Here is a 19,666-nt window from a genome sequence, read left to right as displayed (position 1 = left end):
TATAACCAAAGGTTTTATATGTATAAATAGTTTAAGTGATATAGTAGCATGCCTATTTCATAGACATAATTAGTATGTCTAATTTTACAAAGCATTTCATTTCAAGAAAACCCAAATCACACCTTAGAATAGTTGACTGAATGTCAATATCCTCTATTAACATGATTAACTGTGATTTTATTTGTTCAATATAAAATTTAGAAAGGAAATATATTTTTTAAAACTTACCAAACACGCTAATACCAACTGCGTAAAATAGTCTCTCTTGCTTTTTTCTTCTAAACAATTTGTCTCAATATCTATAATGATGAAAGAAAAAACATGAGTTTGATTTTCTAGACTCTCTCTAGCACTATAACAATAAAATACATTTTCTCTAAAATTAGCTTATTTTAAAATGCCTCATTCTGAATTTGGAAAAAAATAAAACTATGGTAAGTATAAGTTCTCCTTCATATGCATATGAATGCTTAGCATTAATTTTTCCTAATACTGGAGACTGACCCTGTGACCAATGGCATACCCATAACATGGTAAGTCAATTACACAGGAGCTATGTGCTATGGCAGTAGAAGCAAGAAAGTATCAAAAAATACTGTTTTCAGGGTGGGGAGGAGAGTAAGTGGAGGTGGAAAAGGGTATTGGGGGGGAAATCAACGGTGGTGGAAAAAAAGAGAAAAAATACTGTTTTCATAAATGGAAATATTCAAGCAAATTTTTTAATAATTTATTTACTTATTTATTTTTAGAGAGAGGGGAAAGGAGAAAGAGAGGGAGAGAAACATCACTGTGTGGTTGCCTCTCACTCGCGTCCCCAACTGGGGACCTGATGTGAAACCTAGTCACCTGCCCTGACTGGGAATTGAACAAGCGACACTTGCCTCGCAGGCCGACGGCAAATCTTTAAAATAATATATTTTATTTAACATAAAAGATCCAAAATAATTAAGCAAAGTTTAAATGACTATATATGTCAGGGATGCTGATTAAAAGAGTCCTTCCTTAGGTGGAAAGTTGAACTAGATGAGAAGTTCTCTTCTAATACTACAGATCCTATTACATGTGAAGATCAAATCTTTGACCTTGGCTACCTTGGTACCATGTACCATGTTCTAACTAAGCTACCATGGCACCAACTCTACGGAAAGAAGTATAAAAAGATATATTTTTTTGCCTTGAAAATACTTTTTTCCTCCTTCACAAACACAGAGAAATATGGCCCAAATGAAAGAACGGAACAAAACCCTAGAAAAAGACCTAAATGAAATGGAGATAGCCAACTTATCTGATCAAGAGTTCAAAACACTGGTTAGTAGGATGCTCAGAGAACTCACAGAGTATGGCAAAAAAATAAAGGAAGATATTAAAGTTACACAAAGTGAAATAAAGAAAAATATACAGGGAACCAACAGTGAAAGGAAGGAAGCCAGGGTTCAAATCAACAGTTTGGAACAAAAGGAAGAAATAATCAACCAGAACTGAAAGAAACAAGAATTCAAACAAATGAGGAGCAGCTTAGCAACCTCTGGGACAACTTTAAAGCTTTTATTTATTTGTTTGTTTGTTTATTTTTAGAGAGAGGGGAAGGGAAGGAGAAAGAAAGGGAGAGAAACATCAATGTGTGGTTGCCTCCTGCATGCCCCCAACTGGGGACCTGACCTGCAACCCAGGCATGTGCCCAGACTGGGAATTGAACCAGTGACCCTTTGGTTCGCAGGCCAGCATTCAATCCACTGAGCCACACCAGCCAGGGCTGGGACAACTTTAAATGTATCAACATCCGAATCATAGGGATGCTAGAAGAAGAGGAAGATCAAAATATTGAAAACTTATTTGAAAAAATCATGAAAGAAAACTTCCCTAATTTGGTGGTGGAAAGACATATAAGTCCAGAAAGTACAGAGTCCCAAACAAAGTGGACCCAAAGAGGACTACACCAAGGCACATCATAATTAAAATGCCTACAAAGGAGTTTCCATAGGACTATCAGCTGATTTCCCAAAAGAAATTTTGCAGGCAAGAAGGTGCTGGCAAGAAGTATTCAAAATGACGAAAAAAAAGGACCTTACAACCAAGATTACTCTATAGAGCAAAGCTATAATTTAGAATGAAAGGGCAAACAGACTGACAGTGACCAGAGGAGGGGGAGAAGGGGAAAAGAAGAGGAAGGGTCTAGTCAAGGAACTAGTATAAATGACCCATGGACATGGACAACAGGGTGAGGATTGACTGTGGGGCGGGACAGGGGAGAGCAATGGAGGAAAATGGAACAACTGTAATAGAACAACAATTTACAAAATGAAATAAAGGAAGAAATCCTTGACAATGAAAAAAAAAGTAAAAGAAGAATGGAAGGGCAGATAAAATGATTCCCAGACAAGGTAAAGCTAAACAAATTTATCATCACCAAGCCATTATTACATAAAATGTTAAAGGGACTTATTTAAGAAAAAGAAAATCAAAACTAAAAACATTAAAATGACAACAAACTCACAAATATCAACAACTGAATCTAAAAAAAAAAAAAACAAAAAAAAACCAAAAACTAAACTAAACTTAACTAAGCAAACAACCAGAACAGGAATAGAAGCATAGATATGGAGATCTTCTAGAGAGCTATCACCAGGGAGTGGGAAGGGAGAGAAAGGGGGAAAGGTGCAGGGATTAAGAAGCATAATTGGTAGGTACAGAATAGACAGGGGAATGTTAAGAATAATATAGGATATGGAGAAGCCAAAGAACTTATATGCATGACCCATGGACATGAACTAAGAAGAGGATTGCTGGAGGGAAGCAGGGTACTCGGTGGAGAGGGGCAAAGGGTGAAAAATTGGGACAACTGTATAGCATAATCAATACAATATTTAAAAAATAAATTAAATTAAAAATAAGCTCAAAAGGGGTTTTTTGTTGTTGGTATAAACAAGGACAGTTTTAAGACTGAAAGAAGGCACTACTCACCTTGACTGATGTGGCTCAGTGGGTTGGGCATCATCCCACAAACTGAAAGGTCACAAGTTTGATTCCCAGTCAGAGTACATGCCTGGGTTGAGAGCCAAGTCCCCAGTTGGGGGCATGCAGAAGCAACTGACTGATGTTTCTTTCCCTCTCTTTCATCCTCCCTTTCCCCCCTCAGTAAAAATAAATAATATCTTTTTTTTAAAGGCACTACTCATAATTATGCCAGGGAAAACAAAACAAGACTGGGGCATATGGTCACCCCATCAATGGTCTGCACTCTTCATATCTCACTCACAGTCCATACATTTTGACCTATTTCCAACATTACTGTAGTTAATGAAATCTTAAACTTTCTGAAGAATTAAGTACCAGGCATTTAGATTTGTTGAGATCAAATTCCAGACTCCCAGCAAGACATTTAAGTAACCTATCAAATTCTAGAAATTAGGATTAATGAAATAAATTAATTCATTCCAGTTTGACAAACTCTGAAGTTGTCTTTTTTGAGAGTTCTCCTCATTGTTCCCATAGTGGAAGACATTTTCAAGGAGGCAATCTTAAGAGAGCAGCATGTTGTTGAGACCTTCTGGACAGTATATGGTATACGTGACTAAACCCCATTAGGAGCTCTACATAAACTTGAAGATTCCGGCAAGCAGCTGTGGAGACCTACTTACTAGTCTGGCAGCTGCAGGAGACAAGCCTTGCAGGTAAATTCCTTTGCTTATTAAACCTGCCACTTATTAATCTGGAGTGGTCAGCCTCTTCGATCTCTCCTTGCCCTCTGTGTATGGGGCCAGTTTGCCAACTGACATGCATATGTGTCTAAACTCTATATAGTCGTCTCTAGATTTGCCTCTTTTTGTCTTTTATATGAATGGAATTATACTGTTTTGTAATCTTCTGTAAATTGCTTATTTTGCTCAATATTATTTTTTTACATTTATTCATGTGGATGCATGTAGCTGAAGGGTATTCGTGTTCACTGTTGTCTTTCACAGGTCAAAGCCCCTCATTATAAATTGTTGTTGCCTCCTGAATCTCAAATTTCAGAGAGGTTAAGTCTTTTTATTTTTATTTTTTATTTTAGAGAAAGGAAAGGGGGAGAGACACATCGATTTGGTGTTCCATTTATTTGTGCATTCATTGGTTGATTCTTGTATGTTCCATGACCAGGATTGAACCCTCAACTTTGGCATATCAGGACTATGTTCTAACCAAGTGAACTACCCAACCAGAGCCTAGAGAGGTTAAGTCTTATTCTAAAGTGAATACTACAATGTCTGGTAATGTTTGACATTAGATCTAAGTTATAGAAAGCCTAAGACTGATGTGGAAAACTGTGCTCAGTTATTTTAATTCAGATCTAAAATTACAATATACATTATTGTAATATACAATATACATTATTTTTTTAATCCATGTTTCCCAGAGAGAGATGCCACGTTTTGCAAAAATAAATATTTCTTTAAAAAAAAAAAAACTCACCCAAGGATACATTTATTGATTTTAGAGGAAGAGAAAAGGAGAAAGAGAGAGAAACATGGGTATAAGAGAAAAACACTGACCCTGGCAGGTATGGCTCAGTGGATTGAGTGCCGGCTTGTGAATCAAAGGGTCGGTGCTTCAATCTCCATTCAGGACACATGCCTGGGTTGCAAGCCAAGTCCCCAGTTGGGGGCGTGGGAGAGGCAACCACATATTGATGTTTCTCTCCCTCTATTTCTCCCTCCCTTCCCCTCTCTCTAAAAATAAAAAAAGAAAATCTTTTTAAAAGAGAGAGAAACATTGACTGGTTGCCTCCAGTCTTCGCCCTGATCAAGGATCAAACCCACAACCTAGGTATGTGCCCTGACCGGGGATCAAACCTGCAACCTTTTTTGGTGCACTGGATGATGCTCTAACCAACTGACCCACCTGGCCAGGGCCAGAGCCAGAAATATTCCCACACCTTTCCCTTTCCCCTCTTCTTTCCCTCAGGTGCATTACCTTTGACTTTCCCTCTACTAAGCTCCACGGGTCCTTTTTTGTTTCTGTAACTTGTTTCCTGAGCCTACACCACCCAGCTGGCTCACTTCTACTACCTCTATAACATTGTCTTATAATTAAAAAAAGAAAAAAGAAATAATCCTTGCATGAATTCTTATTTACTCTGGACAGGGAAGTTGCTATTTCCAAAGCTGCTACCTCATCCTCAAAACAAAAGTAATTTTGATTGTTTTGACTCTTCTTGCTCCTTCTAAAATTAAGAATCAAGAGTACAATAGCAAAGTAAATATCTCTTGAGTCTCCTAAGTTTGAGATTCTGACATTCATTGAATAAGATCAATTATAGTAAAACTGGAATAATTCAGACTAACTTCAGAAAATTTGGCTTATTTACTTGAAATCACTTAACTTAGCTCAATTTTTCATAAAGATACATTCTGAAAAGCAAACTATTTGAATTATAAACTAAAAATATCTAGTTAGTTTATAAACAGTGATTATGTTCACATTTGACTTACAATGTTATATTATATTCTCTACCAAGTAAAACAATATAGTATAGATTTGAAGAAACATTTATACATTTGTAAAATTCACAGATTGAAAGAGAACAATTTAACATAGTACATTAACTTACCAAACAGCACTTGTTACATGTGAAATAAGGCTTAATACCTACCTAATATGCAGAATACATCAGCAAGAATGGAGGGCAGATCCTCACGAAATTCCTAATTTTAAAAATACAATTATTCATAATAAATACTACAATGACACACCAGCAAGTATTTTGACTTCAAAATAACACTCTTCAGTAAAACTTAAAAACTACCAAAACCCCAACACCACTATGTTGACAAAAAGTTCTTCAAGTTTCATACTATAGAGCAGCAGTTCCCAACCTGTGGGTCACAACCCCTTTGGGGGTCGAACAACCCTTTCACAGGGGTCGCCTAAGACCATCGGAAAATACATATATAATTACATATTGTTTTTGTGATTAATCACTATGCTTTAATTATGTTCAATTTGTAACAATGAAAATACACCCTGCACATCAGATATTTACATAACGATTCATAACAGTAGCAAAATTACAGTTATGAAGTAGCAACGAAAATAATTTTATGGTTGGGGGTCACCACAACATGAGGAACTGTACTAAAAGGTCACAGCATTAAGAAGGTTGAGAACCACTGCTATAGAGAGAATTAAAAATGGGAGAAACTGTTGGAAAAAATGTTAAAATATCTACCATAAAATTACTTGATTTAAAAAAAACAAAACAAAACAGACATGTAAACAAGCACCTCAGGAAATATTAAAGAACACAAATAAGTAATATTTTTCCAATGAAGTCTCATGTTAGAAACCACTGGAATTTGGAGTACCTCACACACCTATCAAAAGACTGTTAAAATAATACATTTTTCCTCAAAAACTTTAAATGCTGTGCTTGTGCCTGATCCAACACTAATATATTCAAAAACCATAGTGGCAGCAGCAGAACAGAAATCTAAAAAATATAAAAACAATTACAAGCTGTTATTCCATGATTCAAGATTCTCTGTAGATGAAAATAATTACCAAAAATCTATCTTTATTTTCCTTATGCACTGATGATGTCTGTAGCATTTGGAGAAACTGGCCCAAAATGCTCCCCTCATTTCTGCATGAAAACTTCAGCACTTCCCACTCCCAGGCTCAATTTTAGAGCTGTTTTCCATTAGTAAGGATCACAGTTCAATTATTGCAATTAGTGTGCTGGCACTATAGCAACTTTAACATTAACCTATTTTTCAGAGACTAAAGGAAAGAAATTTAACTCTAAAGAACAAATGGGCATCTAAAGAGATATGCAAAATATGCTTCTGTGGCTAAGATATGGGATAGTGAGGATATATGGGACTATGAGAAAGCCATTACAAAGACAATCCAACTGCAAAAGTATATATATCACTAAAGACTCAAAGGAAAGGGGACAGTAAGAACCAAATACACATTAAGTTATTTTGAGTATTCATTTTCAATAAAGTATCAGAATCAGATTCCATAACCACACTAAACCCTACACTGATGCCCAACTTACAGAAATGAAATAACCTTAATTACAGAGCAGACTTTAGTCTCAAGTTTCTTTTTATTTATCTGTTTGTTTATCTTTTGAGAAGGGAAGGAAGGGAGAAAGAGAGGGAGAGAAACATCAACGTGCAAGAGATACAATAATCTGTTGCCTCTCGCATGCCCTGAACCGGGGACCTGGTTCGTAACCCAGGCATGTGCCCTGACTGGGAATAAAATCAACAACCTTTGGATTCACAGGCTGGCACTCAACCCACTGAGCCACACCAGCCAGGGCTCAAGTTTCTTAAAGGCTAAGAACTTTGGCTATGTCTACTTGAATGAAAAGACTCAAGCTACTTGAAAACCAGAAATAACTGAGCAAGGCAAGTTTTCAAAAATGGAATAATAATTGTTTTTAAGAAATAGACTACTCCAACGTAGCTAATGCTGCTGTTATCAGATACAGTTTAGGGATCAAAGAGAAGCTCATATTAAAGCCCTACTGTTCAAATATATCTCAACACGAGGGGTGGAAATCACAACAGCTAGACATAAAAGTTCTTTACGACTATCCCCAGGAAAGGACAAAAATCATACAAAGGAGATTACCTACCCTAACAGAAAAAGGCTACAGAAGCTCAAAGCAGCACAGGGGAAATGTGTACTAATATTAAAAAGCTCTAGGTCCCACCTCAATAATGCTTATTATGAAAGGTGTTCTCGATTGGGCAGATAATTTTATTTATACAAGTTTAAGATCCAGCCTAATAGAATAATACATCACTTGTAAAAATTCAAACTTAACTACTGGTTTACAATAAACACCCTTAACACCTTTATAATTTCAGAGCTCATCTTTCAATTCAAATACCAAACCAACATTAAAAGTGTCTAGTCTCAATCTAACCTAAATTCTCTTATAAATAAAAGAGTGAAATACAATAACCACTTAAAGGTTAGGAAAAAAATATAGTTAACATTTTCAAAAACAAGCAGCAAACACAAAAAAATTGGCATCAGGTGAACATTAGAGCTATGCAGCCTCTGTTAGGTTCCGGAGAATGAGAAGAGAAAGAACAGGAGAACAGGCAATGAGTTTATAAGATTTACTTGGCCGGCTGCAAACAGGCGGGCTGAGACCAAAGTGGTGTCAGCCCGGAGTAGCAGCAAAGTGACAGTTTTTAAGGGGTGGAGGAGTTGGGGGTACTTTCTACAGATGGTGCTAGTGGTAGGGAAGTAGGCTCTGAAAACAGGGAAGTTGCTAAATTCTTGTCAGCAGAAAAAGATATCTTTGTTAAACAGGAAAACCACAGGGCAGAGCAGTTACTGGGGGCAGCAGATTTATTGGGGGCTTGCCGAAATTAGACCTGATTCCAGGAATCCAGGTCTTATGCCTAAGAACCCCGACTTAAAATGATGTTGGATTTAAAAACAGATTTAATTTCTAAACATAACCACAAACAAAAGAAAATGCCTTAATATGCTATATTAGTAGAAAAATATTCAAGCCAAATTATTGTTATAGTAACATTTTAAATTAACTATATCTTAATTTCATTACAATGCAGTTGTTGGTTTTTTGTTGTTGTTGTTGTTTTTTTTTCAGCTCACGTAACATTTTCTGCTTTACTCACAACCAGACAAAAAGATTAAAATATCTTTATTTGTCTAGCACAATGACTTACCAGTATTACCTTAAAACATTTCATTTTGAACAAACTGAAATGCAAGTTATATGCTTCAGGGATGTTTATATCAAATGGTAAAACAAATAGGTAAAAATTATTAACTTAAAAAAGTATATATACACATACTTACATTAATGTCATTAAAAACATTGGATGCTTGTTCATTCTTTAGATTTCCTTTAATCACATGGTAGGATAATTCATAGAGGGCTTGCTGGAAATCTGCTGAAAATATAAGAAAGTGTAATTGAAACAGGATACAGATATTCCCCACAGGTGATGGGGGAAGAAAATAATAGAGCATTTAAGGTACTTTGCATATCTATGGCAAGCTGATAGCTAGATAATAGGCGTGCTACCACCTAGCCTCTGGGCAAAAGCTGTACTGACTTTCAGGATTTAAAAGAAGGGCGGGCAGCCCTGAGGAAAGGAGCACGTAGGAGGAGCAAGTTGTAGCAGCAATGTAAGAAGCAGCAAGCAGCTACGAAGTTCACAGGGATGATTTGGCCATGCGGCCTGGGCTAGGGAGAAAGCAGGCATGCTGTTGCTTTGATCGTGCCCACTCCAGCTGACTCCAAAGCCACCAAGGACACCCCCTTGCAGACACAGACTCTATCTGGACTCTTGGAACTCGGGACATATGGAAAGGACACTCTTAGGACTTGTGCCTTTCCTGGACTTCACCATGATCCAGTGCAACACAGCACATGCTTTTCCTGGACTATTATATGGAGGCTGAAGACAACACACCCCAGATCCTGAAGGAGAGAGCTGACAGATAAGGAATGGGGAACTGTTGGGCTTAGTTTTGGTTTATAGCCTTTTGGGGAGCAAGGGAAGTGCTGGGTGTTGTGGGAGGACTGTGGTGCTCTCAGTCCACTCCCACCCCAAGGTTGGAATATTGTAAATAAAGACCTGTTTTCTCAACACTAATTGTTGGGTCATACACCTAGGCACCACGTGAATGGGCCATGGTTTGCTCAGTAACATAAGGACACAGTCTCTTGAAAATGAAAGGCAGACACTCTAAGGAAGATCTGTATTTCCTATTTCTCAGATTTATCATGAACATCGATAAGAATAAGTATACTTCAAATGCTTTACTTTAGCAGAATTTTTCCTTTTATTTTCACAAGAACACAATATTAAAAGAGTAGGAAAAAGTTAACCTTGGCTCCACTACTGAAACAAAATTACTGCTTGAGCATTTCTTACAATCTTTTTCTGTATGTCTATATATTTACATATTTGCATCCACAATACTCACCATTTGGTATTCTGATAGCCCCATACTTTTAAAAGCATTTTCTCATGCTACCAAAGCCTCCAAAATTATTTACAATGACTGCACAGATCCCCAGCAAGTAGATATAAACTAAATTAACCATTCTTCTCACCAGCAGATTTCACTGAACTTCCTAAATATAGTCAAATTATAGTTGAGTCAATCTCAGGACTACATTGACAACAGGTAAAGAGCAGTAAATATAAAATCAAGTTTTCTTCATATCCTACTATCAGAGAAATTTCTCCCGAAACCTAAATCTCTTTTTCTCCTTTATTTCCACCAGAATTCAAACTAAAATAATTGCATATGTAAATATATACATAAAACAGCAGTTCTATGAGAACTCTCAACCATAAATAGTCTCATTCACTATTAATTAGCATAACCCCTTTCCTACAGAGGGAATATTTTGGGGGGAGATTAATGGTCAGGAGAATACCTCCTCCTCTCAGCCATCTTTTTCTTTAGTCCCATACACTAAAAACTTGATCTCCTTCCTCTCATTCAAAGTAGAAAAACAAGTAGCTCTAAAAAGAATTAATGAAAAATAAAGTCAATTTATAATCTCCTTTTGAAGGGAATCAAAAATCTTTCAAGGCAAAACTGCAAGCAAAAAATCAAATATTTAATAACCTTCTCCCTCGGTGTGACTACTAGTCACAAAAAAGGAATATAAGAAAAATCATGATTTTTATCAATCCCCCTTTGAACAATGAAACTAGTATTTTGCAATGAAATAAATCTGTCCATTAAGTTATTTGCTAATGAAGTATAGCCAGATTATCCCAATTTCTTTAGAAGACTAATTTAAATATATTTACTTTTTATTAAATTTACTTTTCATTATATATTTTTTCCCATCTTCACAAATATGGTTTCATTGTGCTTATAATAGACTACATAAAAGCTAAAATGTAAAGGAAAAATTCTATTTGTTAGTATGGTAGGAATATGGGGTCTATTTCATGCTTTCACTGTCTATTAATAAAATGCCTTTACAACAGACAATATTCATTTAAAGTTCTCTAGAAAACTAATTTTTTTAAAAGCAATCACTCTTAGAAGGACAAAACAGCTAAGCATAAACTACATTCCCAGAAGAATATGGGCTCCTGGTGCTGAGGGAGTTCTAATCTTAATCACAGAAGATTAAAATAGAGAACAAATAGCCCAGGTCATTTTGCTGATACTAGGTGACATAAAAACAATCACAATGTAATCCGAAAGTAGAGAAAAATAGTCTCCAATTCACAAGTTATTTAAATACCCATTTAAGTGGTTAGGAACTCCTTATTGTATTTTATCTATAGAAGCAGTGAAGTGGTGCCTTAAGACTACCAGGCTAACCCCACAAAACCCTATAAAATCTAAACTAAAGTTGAAAAGTTTTATATCTACAACCCTTACAATCATACACAAAAAATAAATATTTTATCTTAATGCTAATATTTCAGAAAAAAAAAAAAAGTTTTAAGAATAGCCACAAGTAAAAGGGACTTCTAAAGATTCTTAGATGTTCATTGTGGGATTTGAATGTTGAAGACACCAGTTCTTGGTTATGTCAAATATCACTAGGACTACTTGTGTTTATCAGCCATCATTACAATGTTATTTTATTGGGGGGAGGGACTTACAAAAAGAACAAGGTGAAGTAGTGTGTGCAAGCGAAACTGCCTGTCTGAAATGAAATCAATTCAAGGGAGGGGCAGAAGGAACACTACCCAAAACTCAATCCCCTTAGATGGAACAAAGGAAATTCTGAAGTAATGACATTCACTTTCCTGCGTGGACTACCAACTGGGGCACTCAAACCAAAGCTTGATTGTTGGGAGATTGCAGACAAAGAGAGTATGTGTTGAGGAAGCAGGCAATAGCAAGTAAAAGAGAGCACCAGCAAATTCAGACAATGAGGCCACCTCCATAATTATTTTTGGTTCCATACACGAATTAGAACAGCCATGCAAATTAACAATATCTGATAGGTATTAAAGATCCACACAGCTCCCATTTAAAACAAAGAGGAATCAGCCTGTTACGCTATTTATAGTTTTTCTGAGAATTCTTTCTCTTACCTACTTAAGTTTCAATAGCAAACAAAATCAAAGTTATCTGAGAAGTTAATAACTTGTTTTAAACATGAGGAAGAAAAAAAAATTAAACAAGTGTCCAAGTGCTTTTAGAAAGAAGTCTTTTTTTTTTTTTTTTTTTACTTTCTTACACTTCTGGCAGTTAACTGACTTAATCAGAAAAGAAGGCATTGTATCAACCTCAGAGATCTTTATGAAAAATTTTTTTAATCTTTATGAATAGTCATGCAATTTTATAAGCAGGATGAATTGGAAAATAACTTTGGGGACTCAGCCTAGGAATGTTAAGTCTTAAAGAGATCTTAACCAAATAAAAGAAAAAATGGCTCATTCATCTGTTAAAAATGCTCTCCACTCAAAAAGTCAAATTTTCTTTAAAAAGCATGCAATCTCATATTGAGAAATATATAATTTTTGATAAAACAAAGCAAAGTGATCTACAGAAAATCATTGTTCTTAATCCTTTATTCACGAAGGCATAATTTAAGTAAATACAATGAATTTTATCTAATAATTTTGGGGTTAAAATTAAATATTGGTTATAAATAACTTTTCCCAGATTGAAAAAAAATAGGGGTTCTACCCCAGTGAAAGCTATGTAGGAAAATACTTTACACTTACTAGACACAATTGCTTTTGGTTTTACCCCTCCTTTCTAAATCCATATGCCTAATTTTAAATTAATGAATGTTATATAGTAACATTCTTTAAAATTAAAATAACTGGAAATTCTTAATCTGTTTAGTTATATAACATTTTACTTAATAAACCATATTTTGATAAGCAGTAAACAACTCCTTTGCTTTTAAGATTTTCCATGACAACTGCCATTAACAAAATCCCCAGATACCACCTAAACATAAGCAGCTTTAGTAAAAACACTAAACCTCAGTTACTAGAAATGTCCTAGTATAAATAAGATCACAATTATTTTTCTTTCCATGCTAGCTTTTCTCTTCTGTTTATCACTGACTGATACTAGCCTAGATAATTTTTCATACAGCTAGCAACTGCTGAAATTTGGCTAAATATACAGTGTAATAATTATAAAAGCCAAGCAATAACATGACTACTATGCAGATCAAAAGCAAACTTATACAAAGATGTACAGTCTTACTATAACTACAGTTTTAATCTTAATTGTAATATATTCATGTAAGTTTTATATAATGTGAACTATCTTATATCTTTTTTTCATTCATAACAATTTGATGAAAAATAGGACATTTATTAATGTTGTCCAAGCCAAAAATAGTTATGATACTTTTAAAACTCTTACCTCTGTAAGTCGAATTATCATGGCTTTTATTTTCACTGAGGATCCGGCATAAATGCAAACTAGAATAAAACAGAAATAGTCTGCATTAATTTCAAATCTTAAAGATGGTCCTTATAAAGCAAATTTTACCAAGTAAAAATATTTGGAAATGTATCAGATTTTAAATCCACCAGTTTATAATGAGAATAAAACAAATCTAAAAACCCCAATTGCTCAGAACTGGAGGATACTTGTGAATCAATTCATTATTTTGAAAACTAGTAAAATATAATAAAAAGTCAAGCACTTATTCAGCTTTTGTATATGAACCAACAGTTGATAAGAAATGTCTATGTACATATTTCAGCTCATAAATAATGAAGGAATGATAGAATTACAATATTATCATTTTAAGATTCCTAATAAATTAAAAGATTTAGGCATCTTCAATGGCTGTTCACATCATGAGACAACACCAGAGACAATCAGGCCTTATGTGCTTCTGAGCCTGATAAAAGAATATACCACCCACCTATGAAGTGCTCTTAAAAAAATAAAAAGGCTTGACCTAAATTCAGACTGTGGGAAACTATAGGACAATGACCCAGCCTCTTCAACAAATGTATTGCTAGGAAAAATTTTAAAAGGTGGGGGATCCTCAGAGTAAAAAGCACTTAAGAGGTGTTATCAATCACAATGTATGAATCTTTATTTGAATCCTGTTTCAAACAAGTATTTTTAAATTAACATTTATGAGTCTACTGGAATATTTTATAAAGACTTTGTCTTTAAGACACAGATGCTGAAATATTTAAATATGAAGTGATATTTACTTCAACATAATGGGGAAATCGGTGGGGTTATAGAAGACACAAGACTGGCCAGCAGTTAACTACTGAAGCTGGTTAATGATATGTCATTGAGGGTTTATCATTATTCTACTTTCTCATCTGTTTGAGATTGTCTCCAATAATCAAGTTTAAAAAAAAAATTCTTGTATTTTGAATAGTTTTTCAGCAAAGAATAATGGGTATATAGGTTACAGCGAAAAGAGATATGTTCAATTGAATTCTGGAAAGAAGAAAGAGAACAGGGCAAAAGCAATATTTGAAGAAATAATAGCCAAAAATTTAGTTCTCCAAAACTGAAGTGAAATCCACATCTGGGCACATTACAATAAAGCTAAAGAAAACCAAAGGTAAAACCATTTAAACAACTAAGAAAAAAAGACATTTTCTTCATGACTTCTCGACAAGAACACTGAGTGTGAGAGAAAGGTGAAAGATACATTCAAGGTGCTAAAATAAAGTATCCACTAACCTAAAATCCTATATTCAAAGAACAAAGTTCCCAGAAAAAGCAAAATAAGGGCTGAACTTCAAACAATAACTGATTTCATACACTAAAAGAAAAGCTTAAGGATATTCTTTCGTCAGGATGAAAAATGATCCTAGATATAACCTTAGAGCTGCAGCAAGAAATGACAAGGCATACACTCGCTCGCTTCTCTCTCTCCCTTTCCCCCCCCCTAAGTTCCAAGGGCCCTTCTTTTGCCTCTGTAATTTGTTTCCTGACCCCTGCAACCCAGCAGGCTCTCATTTTATACCTCTGTGACTTAATAAATAAACTTTCACTTGTATTTGAAAAAAAAATGATTAGGAAAAGGGGGGTTAAGTATATGGGCATTCTAAATGATTAACTGAAAAATAATAAAGTGTCTTGTGGTATTTAAATATGTGTAGTACTAAGTACACAGAAAGATATATTAATGAAAAATATTAAAATACATCAAAACTAATGTGGGTTTATCCCAAATACACAAAGTGGTTCAAGTTAATTCACCACATCGTTTTTTAAAATCATACTATTGTTCAATAGATGCATAAAAGACATTTGACAATAGTCAACATCCATTACTATTTTTTAAGACTCTTAGAAAAATAGAATAGAAAGGAACTGTTATAACTTGATAAAGTAGCAGTTCAAGGGTTCACAAACCCCTGATCCCCAAGACACTTTTTGGAGTTCTGTAAGGTCAGAACTCTACTTGTAATAATACTAAGATTCCATTCTCCTTTTATTGCAGTACTGACATTTGCAATGTTCAAAAGCAAAGGAAGATAAGACTGCTGGAACCGTAGCATGTATCAGGGCAGAAACACCAAACTGCGTCATTGAATTCTTCATGATCAAGAAGTCAAAGAAAAAAAATTGAGCCAGTCTCATGTAAGATGTCACCAAACTGTTTAATTATATTTTCCATGGCCTTTCACAAACAAAGCCAGTTTCGCTTAAGAATGTGCTCCATAGGAGTGACATCAGCAAGATGGGAGAATAGGAACCCCCGGGCCTTCTTTCCTCCCATGGAAACACCGATTCAACAAAACACATACCAATTCCCTTTATGATAAATTCAGAAAACAGCTAAGAGGCTTATGCATCCCTGGTGAGCACTAAACCAGTTTCATAAAAGTAGGTAGGAAAATTCACCCATTCGCCATAGTCCCTCCTCCTGGCACAGCACCACACAACTGGAAGGAAACTCCCAGCTCCCAAATTCTCCCTGGGGAGGAAAAGAGAGGACTGAGGAGTACATATAACATTCTGACTGGTGGAGGGAGGCTGCCTGAGGGACTAGTTTCTTTCTGGAACATCTTGGGACACATATAGGTCCTGGCATACTATAGGTGCCTAGATAACTTACTGAAAACAAAGAAGAACCAAGTGGCGAGCTGCAGATCCAGAGAATGCAGCAAACAGAGACCAATACAGCTCAGCAACCTCTCCTTCAGGGGAGAGAGGACTGAAGCATGTGTCCAACAGTCCAGCTCTTAGAAAGACAGTCTGAGGGACTGATTTCAATCTAGCCTGACTTAGAGAGCTGTTGGTACCTGGAATACTCTAGCTTCCTGAGGTGGGGGGGTCACTAAGAACAATAAAGAGCTGGGTGGTTTGCTGCTGCTTCAAAAGACCCGTGGTACAACAGGTGGACACCAAAGTATGTAAGAAAGTATACAGTTCTGAAAGAAACTGGAAAATCCCACTAATTTGGAATCAATACTCAAGTCCACAGGACATATGTAGAAAAAAGATTTGAGAAGCCCCCAGAATCTACACCAGGCTGATTGGTAAAGGCCTTTCCCTGTGCTAAGCCAGTCCACAGACTTGGAGTGGCCCTAATTTGGTGAAGGAAAAAGACATGCAAGTCCAGGAAGCACAAAGAGCCCCAAACAAAATGGATGCAAAGAGGCCCACTCCAAGACACATCATAATTCAAACACCAGAAGTTAAAAGATAAAGAGAGAATCTTAAAATCAGCAAAAGAAAGGCAGAGAGGTACCTACAAAGGAGTTCCCATAAGACTGTCAGCTGATTTCTCAAAACTAACTCTGCAGGCTAGAAGGGACTGGCAAGTATTCAAAGTGATGAAAAGCAAGGACCTACAAACAAGATTACACTTACTCAGCAAAGCTATCATTTAGAACCGAAGGGCAGATAAAGAGCTTTCCAGACAAGAAAAAGCTAAAGGAGTTCATCACCAACAAACCAGGATTATAAGAAATGCTAAAGGATCTTCTTTAAAAAGATCAAAAATATGAACAATAAAATGGCAATAAATATCTATCAACAAGTGAATCTAAAAAACCAAAATAAACAAGCAGAACAGAAACAGAATTATAGGTACAGAGAAAGTTTTTATGGTTGACAGATGGGAGAGGGGTCAAGGGGATGGGTGAAAAAGTTGAAGGGATTAAGAAGTACAAATGGTTAGTTACAGAAGAGTCATGGGGATGTAAAGTACAGCATAGGGAATAGAATAGCCAAAGAACATATATGCGTGACCCATGGACATAGACAATGGTGGGGGATTGCATGAGGGAGTGTGGGGGAGCTGGGTGGAGGGGGACAAAAAAGTAAAAACTGAGAACTGTAATAGCATAAACAATAAAATATAATTTAAAAAAATCAGAATTTTGGAAAACATTGTATCTGCCACCATGTATTTAACTACTTCCCATTTCATAAGGCTTCCTGATTAGTGCAGTGATACTAAAGAATGTGTTTTTTTATATATATTATACAACACATTGTGTCAATATTTGAAAGAGCTGCATCCTTTAGTGATAAAGTGTTTTCCAACTGACCCATGCATGATGTTGCAAAATAATGCATGGGTAGAAGATTCCAAATATAAAAGAGAAACAAATGGATTTTAATTTAACAAATTACAAAAGATACTGATGTGGTTTTGGATTTGGCTTTGAAACAAATCTTCAGAAACTACTACTTGATGACATTTCATACATCAAAGAATATCTACAATTATCTAAAAAGGCTATTAAAATTCTCCTTTTGCAAACTATTTACCCGTACGTATGAGGTTAGATTTTCTTCATTATACATCACACAACAATATATTGCAATCCCTACTTCACAGCATACATAAAAATCAACTCTAGTTAGGTAAGACTTAAAAATGAAGATCAAGCCCTGGCCAGGCTGCTCAGCTGGTTGGAGCATCGTCCCATGCACCATAAGGTTGTGGGTTCATTCTCCAGTCAGGGCACATACCTAGGTTGCAGGTTCAATCCCTGGTCGGGGTACAACCAATCGATGTTTCTCTCTCACATTGATGTTTCTTTCCCTCTCTTTCTCCCCACTTCCCCTCTCTCTAAAAATAAATAAATAAAATTTTTTTTAAAAAAAGAACTCCTACAAATCAATGAAAGAAATGCAAACAATATAATAGAAAAGTGAGGAAAAGATATAGAGGCCTTTCACAAGAAATAAGAAATCTAAAGACAAATAACGTTAAAAGATGCCCAGGAAAATATAAGCCCCAATAAAATACTATTAATACATATCATATTGACAAAAAATTTTGAAGTCTGACAATATTAAATGTTAGCCAGGATGTGAAGCAAGGTAAAACACTCATATACTGCTGGTAGGAGTATATTTTGAAACAATTTAGCAGTATGTAGTAGAGCTAAGTATAACCACAATGATTCTACATTGAAGTATTAATATATATCCCACAAAAACACATGCTTGTATACACCAAGATACTTATATAAGAATGTTTCTATTAGCATTGTTGGTAATAGCTAAAAACTCAAAACAAATTTGTTCATCAACAGCATAAAAGATCAACAAATCATGGTATGATTATACAATGGATCATCTTTTAACTAGGAAAATCAATGAACCACAAATAAATGCAAAAACATGAATGGATCCTAAAGACATAATGTTGAGTAAAAGCAGCCAGGTAAAATAGAATATACCCCCTATGAGTCCATTTACGTGAAGTCCAAGAAAAACTTAAACTTACTGGGAAGTAAAACTGTAAACAAAAACAAAGGAAGAGAAAACCATAAATATGACAATGGCTACCTCAGGGAAGTAAAGGGGGGTAAATCAGCAAGGGAGGTTATGTTGTCTTGACTTTGGTGTGAGTTACATGGGGGTGTGCATCTTAGAAATTCTTTAAGATTTACACTTAGATTTTATTCACTTTTCTGTATTTTTTTAATGTCACAATTTAGGAAAATAAACGTTATTACAAGTTGCACACAGCTCTTACAAAAAAAGAGAACCAATGAACACAGATACTTCTTACTCTTTTATGTCTAGCTATCATTTTTCCATAGTCAATAAAATAAGTAATTTTAAAATTTATAGAATATGCTTATGTATCACACCTAAGGTAAAATTTGATGACACATTATAGCCATCCACAGAGAGATTATATACTATGCAGATTATCCATGCCCTTAAAGCTCACTTCTTTTTGTCTTTTGATTATTTCAATAGTCCATCATCAGGATGAGCAGTGTAAGACTGTTAAAAGTTAAAGTCAACTTTTCCTGGTCAACAATTCACTTTGTAGGTCTCACAAAATTATTTTCAAAACCAGAGAATTAAAAGGCCTTGACAATGGAAAATAAATACTAAATTAAATCTGCATAGTCCGAAAATCTAACTTAGTTTCATTTTTAACCAACTCCTATTTAAAAGACTTTTTTTTTCAGAGAGCACCTTAGAAATGGTAAAATAAACTGATTTCAGTTCAACTCCAAGTACTTTCAACTACTTCCCTAGAGAACAAGATGGGACTTTCCAATGTATTTATTGATAACAGTGGTTAAGCTTCTCATTTCTCAATATGTTAAAACTACCACAAGCTTATCTGTAATAGGAAAACAAAATCAATTTTCCTTCCAATAAGCAACACAGAAGTATCACCTGCTTCAGAATAGTATCAGAGAATATAACCTAAAAATGTCTGCAACCTCCTTTCTCCAGAGTAAATATATAAGAAACTATA

General features: G+C 35.2%; 1 protein-coding gene across 8 annotated transcripts in view; it reads right to left on the bottom strand.

Annotated features, from left to right (window-relative positions):
• Positions 1 to 19,666, bottom strand: part of THOC2 (THO complex subunit 2) — a 111,754-nt gene that overhangs the window by 84,664 nt on the left and 7,424 nt on the right. For 5 of the 8 annotated variants that reach the window (XM_090265218.1, XM_090265211.1, XM_090265213.1 and 2 more), the window contains exons 2-5: positions 13,357 to 13,415; positions 8,833 to 8,927; positions 5,630 to 5,681; positions 229 to 299 (exon numbers count right to left, since the gene is read on the bottom strand). In XM_090265218.1, coding sequence (XP_090121344.1) covers positions 229 to 299; positions 5,630 to 5,681; positions 8,833 to 8,927; positions 13,357 to 13,415 — 277 coding nt within the window. The remainder of the gene's footprint in view (positions 1 to 228; positions 300 to 5,629; positions 5,682 to 8,832; positions 8,928 to 13,356; positions 13,416 to 19,666) is intronic. The other 3 variants (XM_090265219.1, XM_090265217.1, XM_090265216.1) reach the window with 1 other exon arrangement.

Source organism: Furipterus horrens, unplaced genomic scaffold (genome assembly GCF_987537825.1).
Source record: "Furipterus horrens unplaced genomic scaffold, mFurHor1.1.pri manual_scaffold_17, whole genome shotgun sequence".
Classification (NCBI taxonomy): domain Eukaryota; kingdom Metazoa; phylum Chordata; class Mammalia; order Chiroptera; family Furipteridae; genus Furipterus; species Furipterus horrens.
Note: the sequence above shows the minus strand (reverse complement) of the source record. Positions and strands in the feature narration are given on the sequence as shown.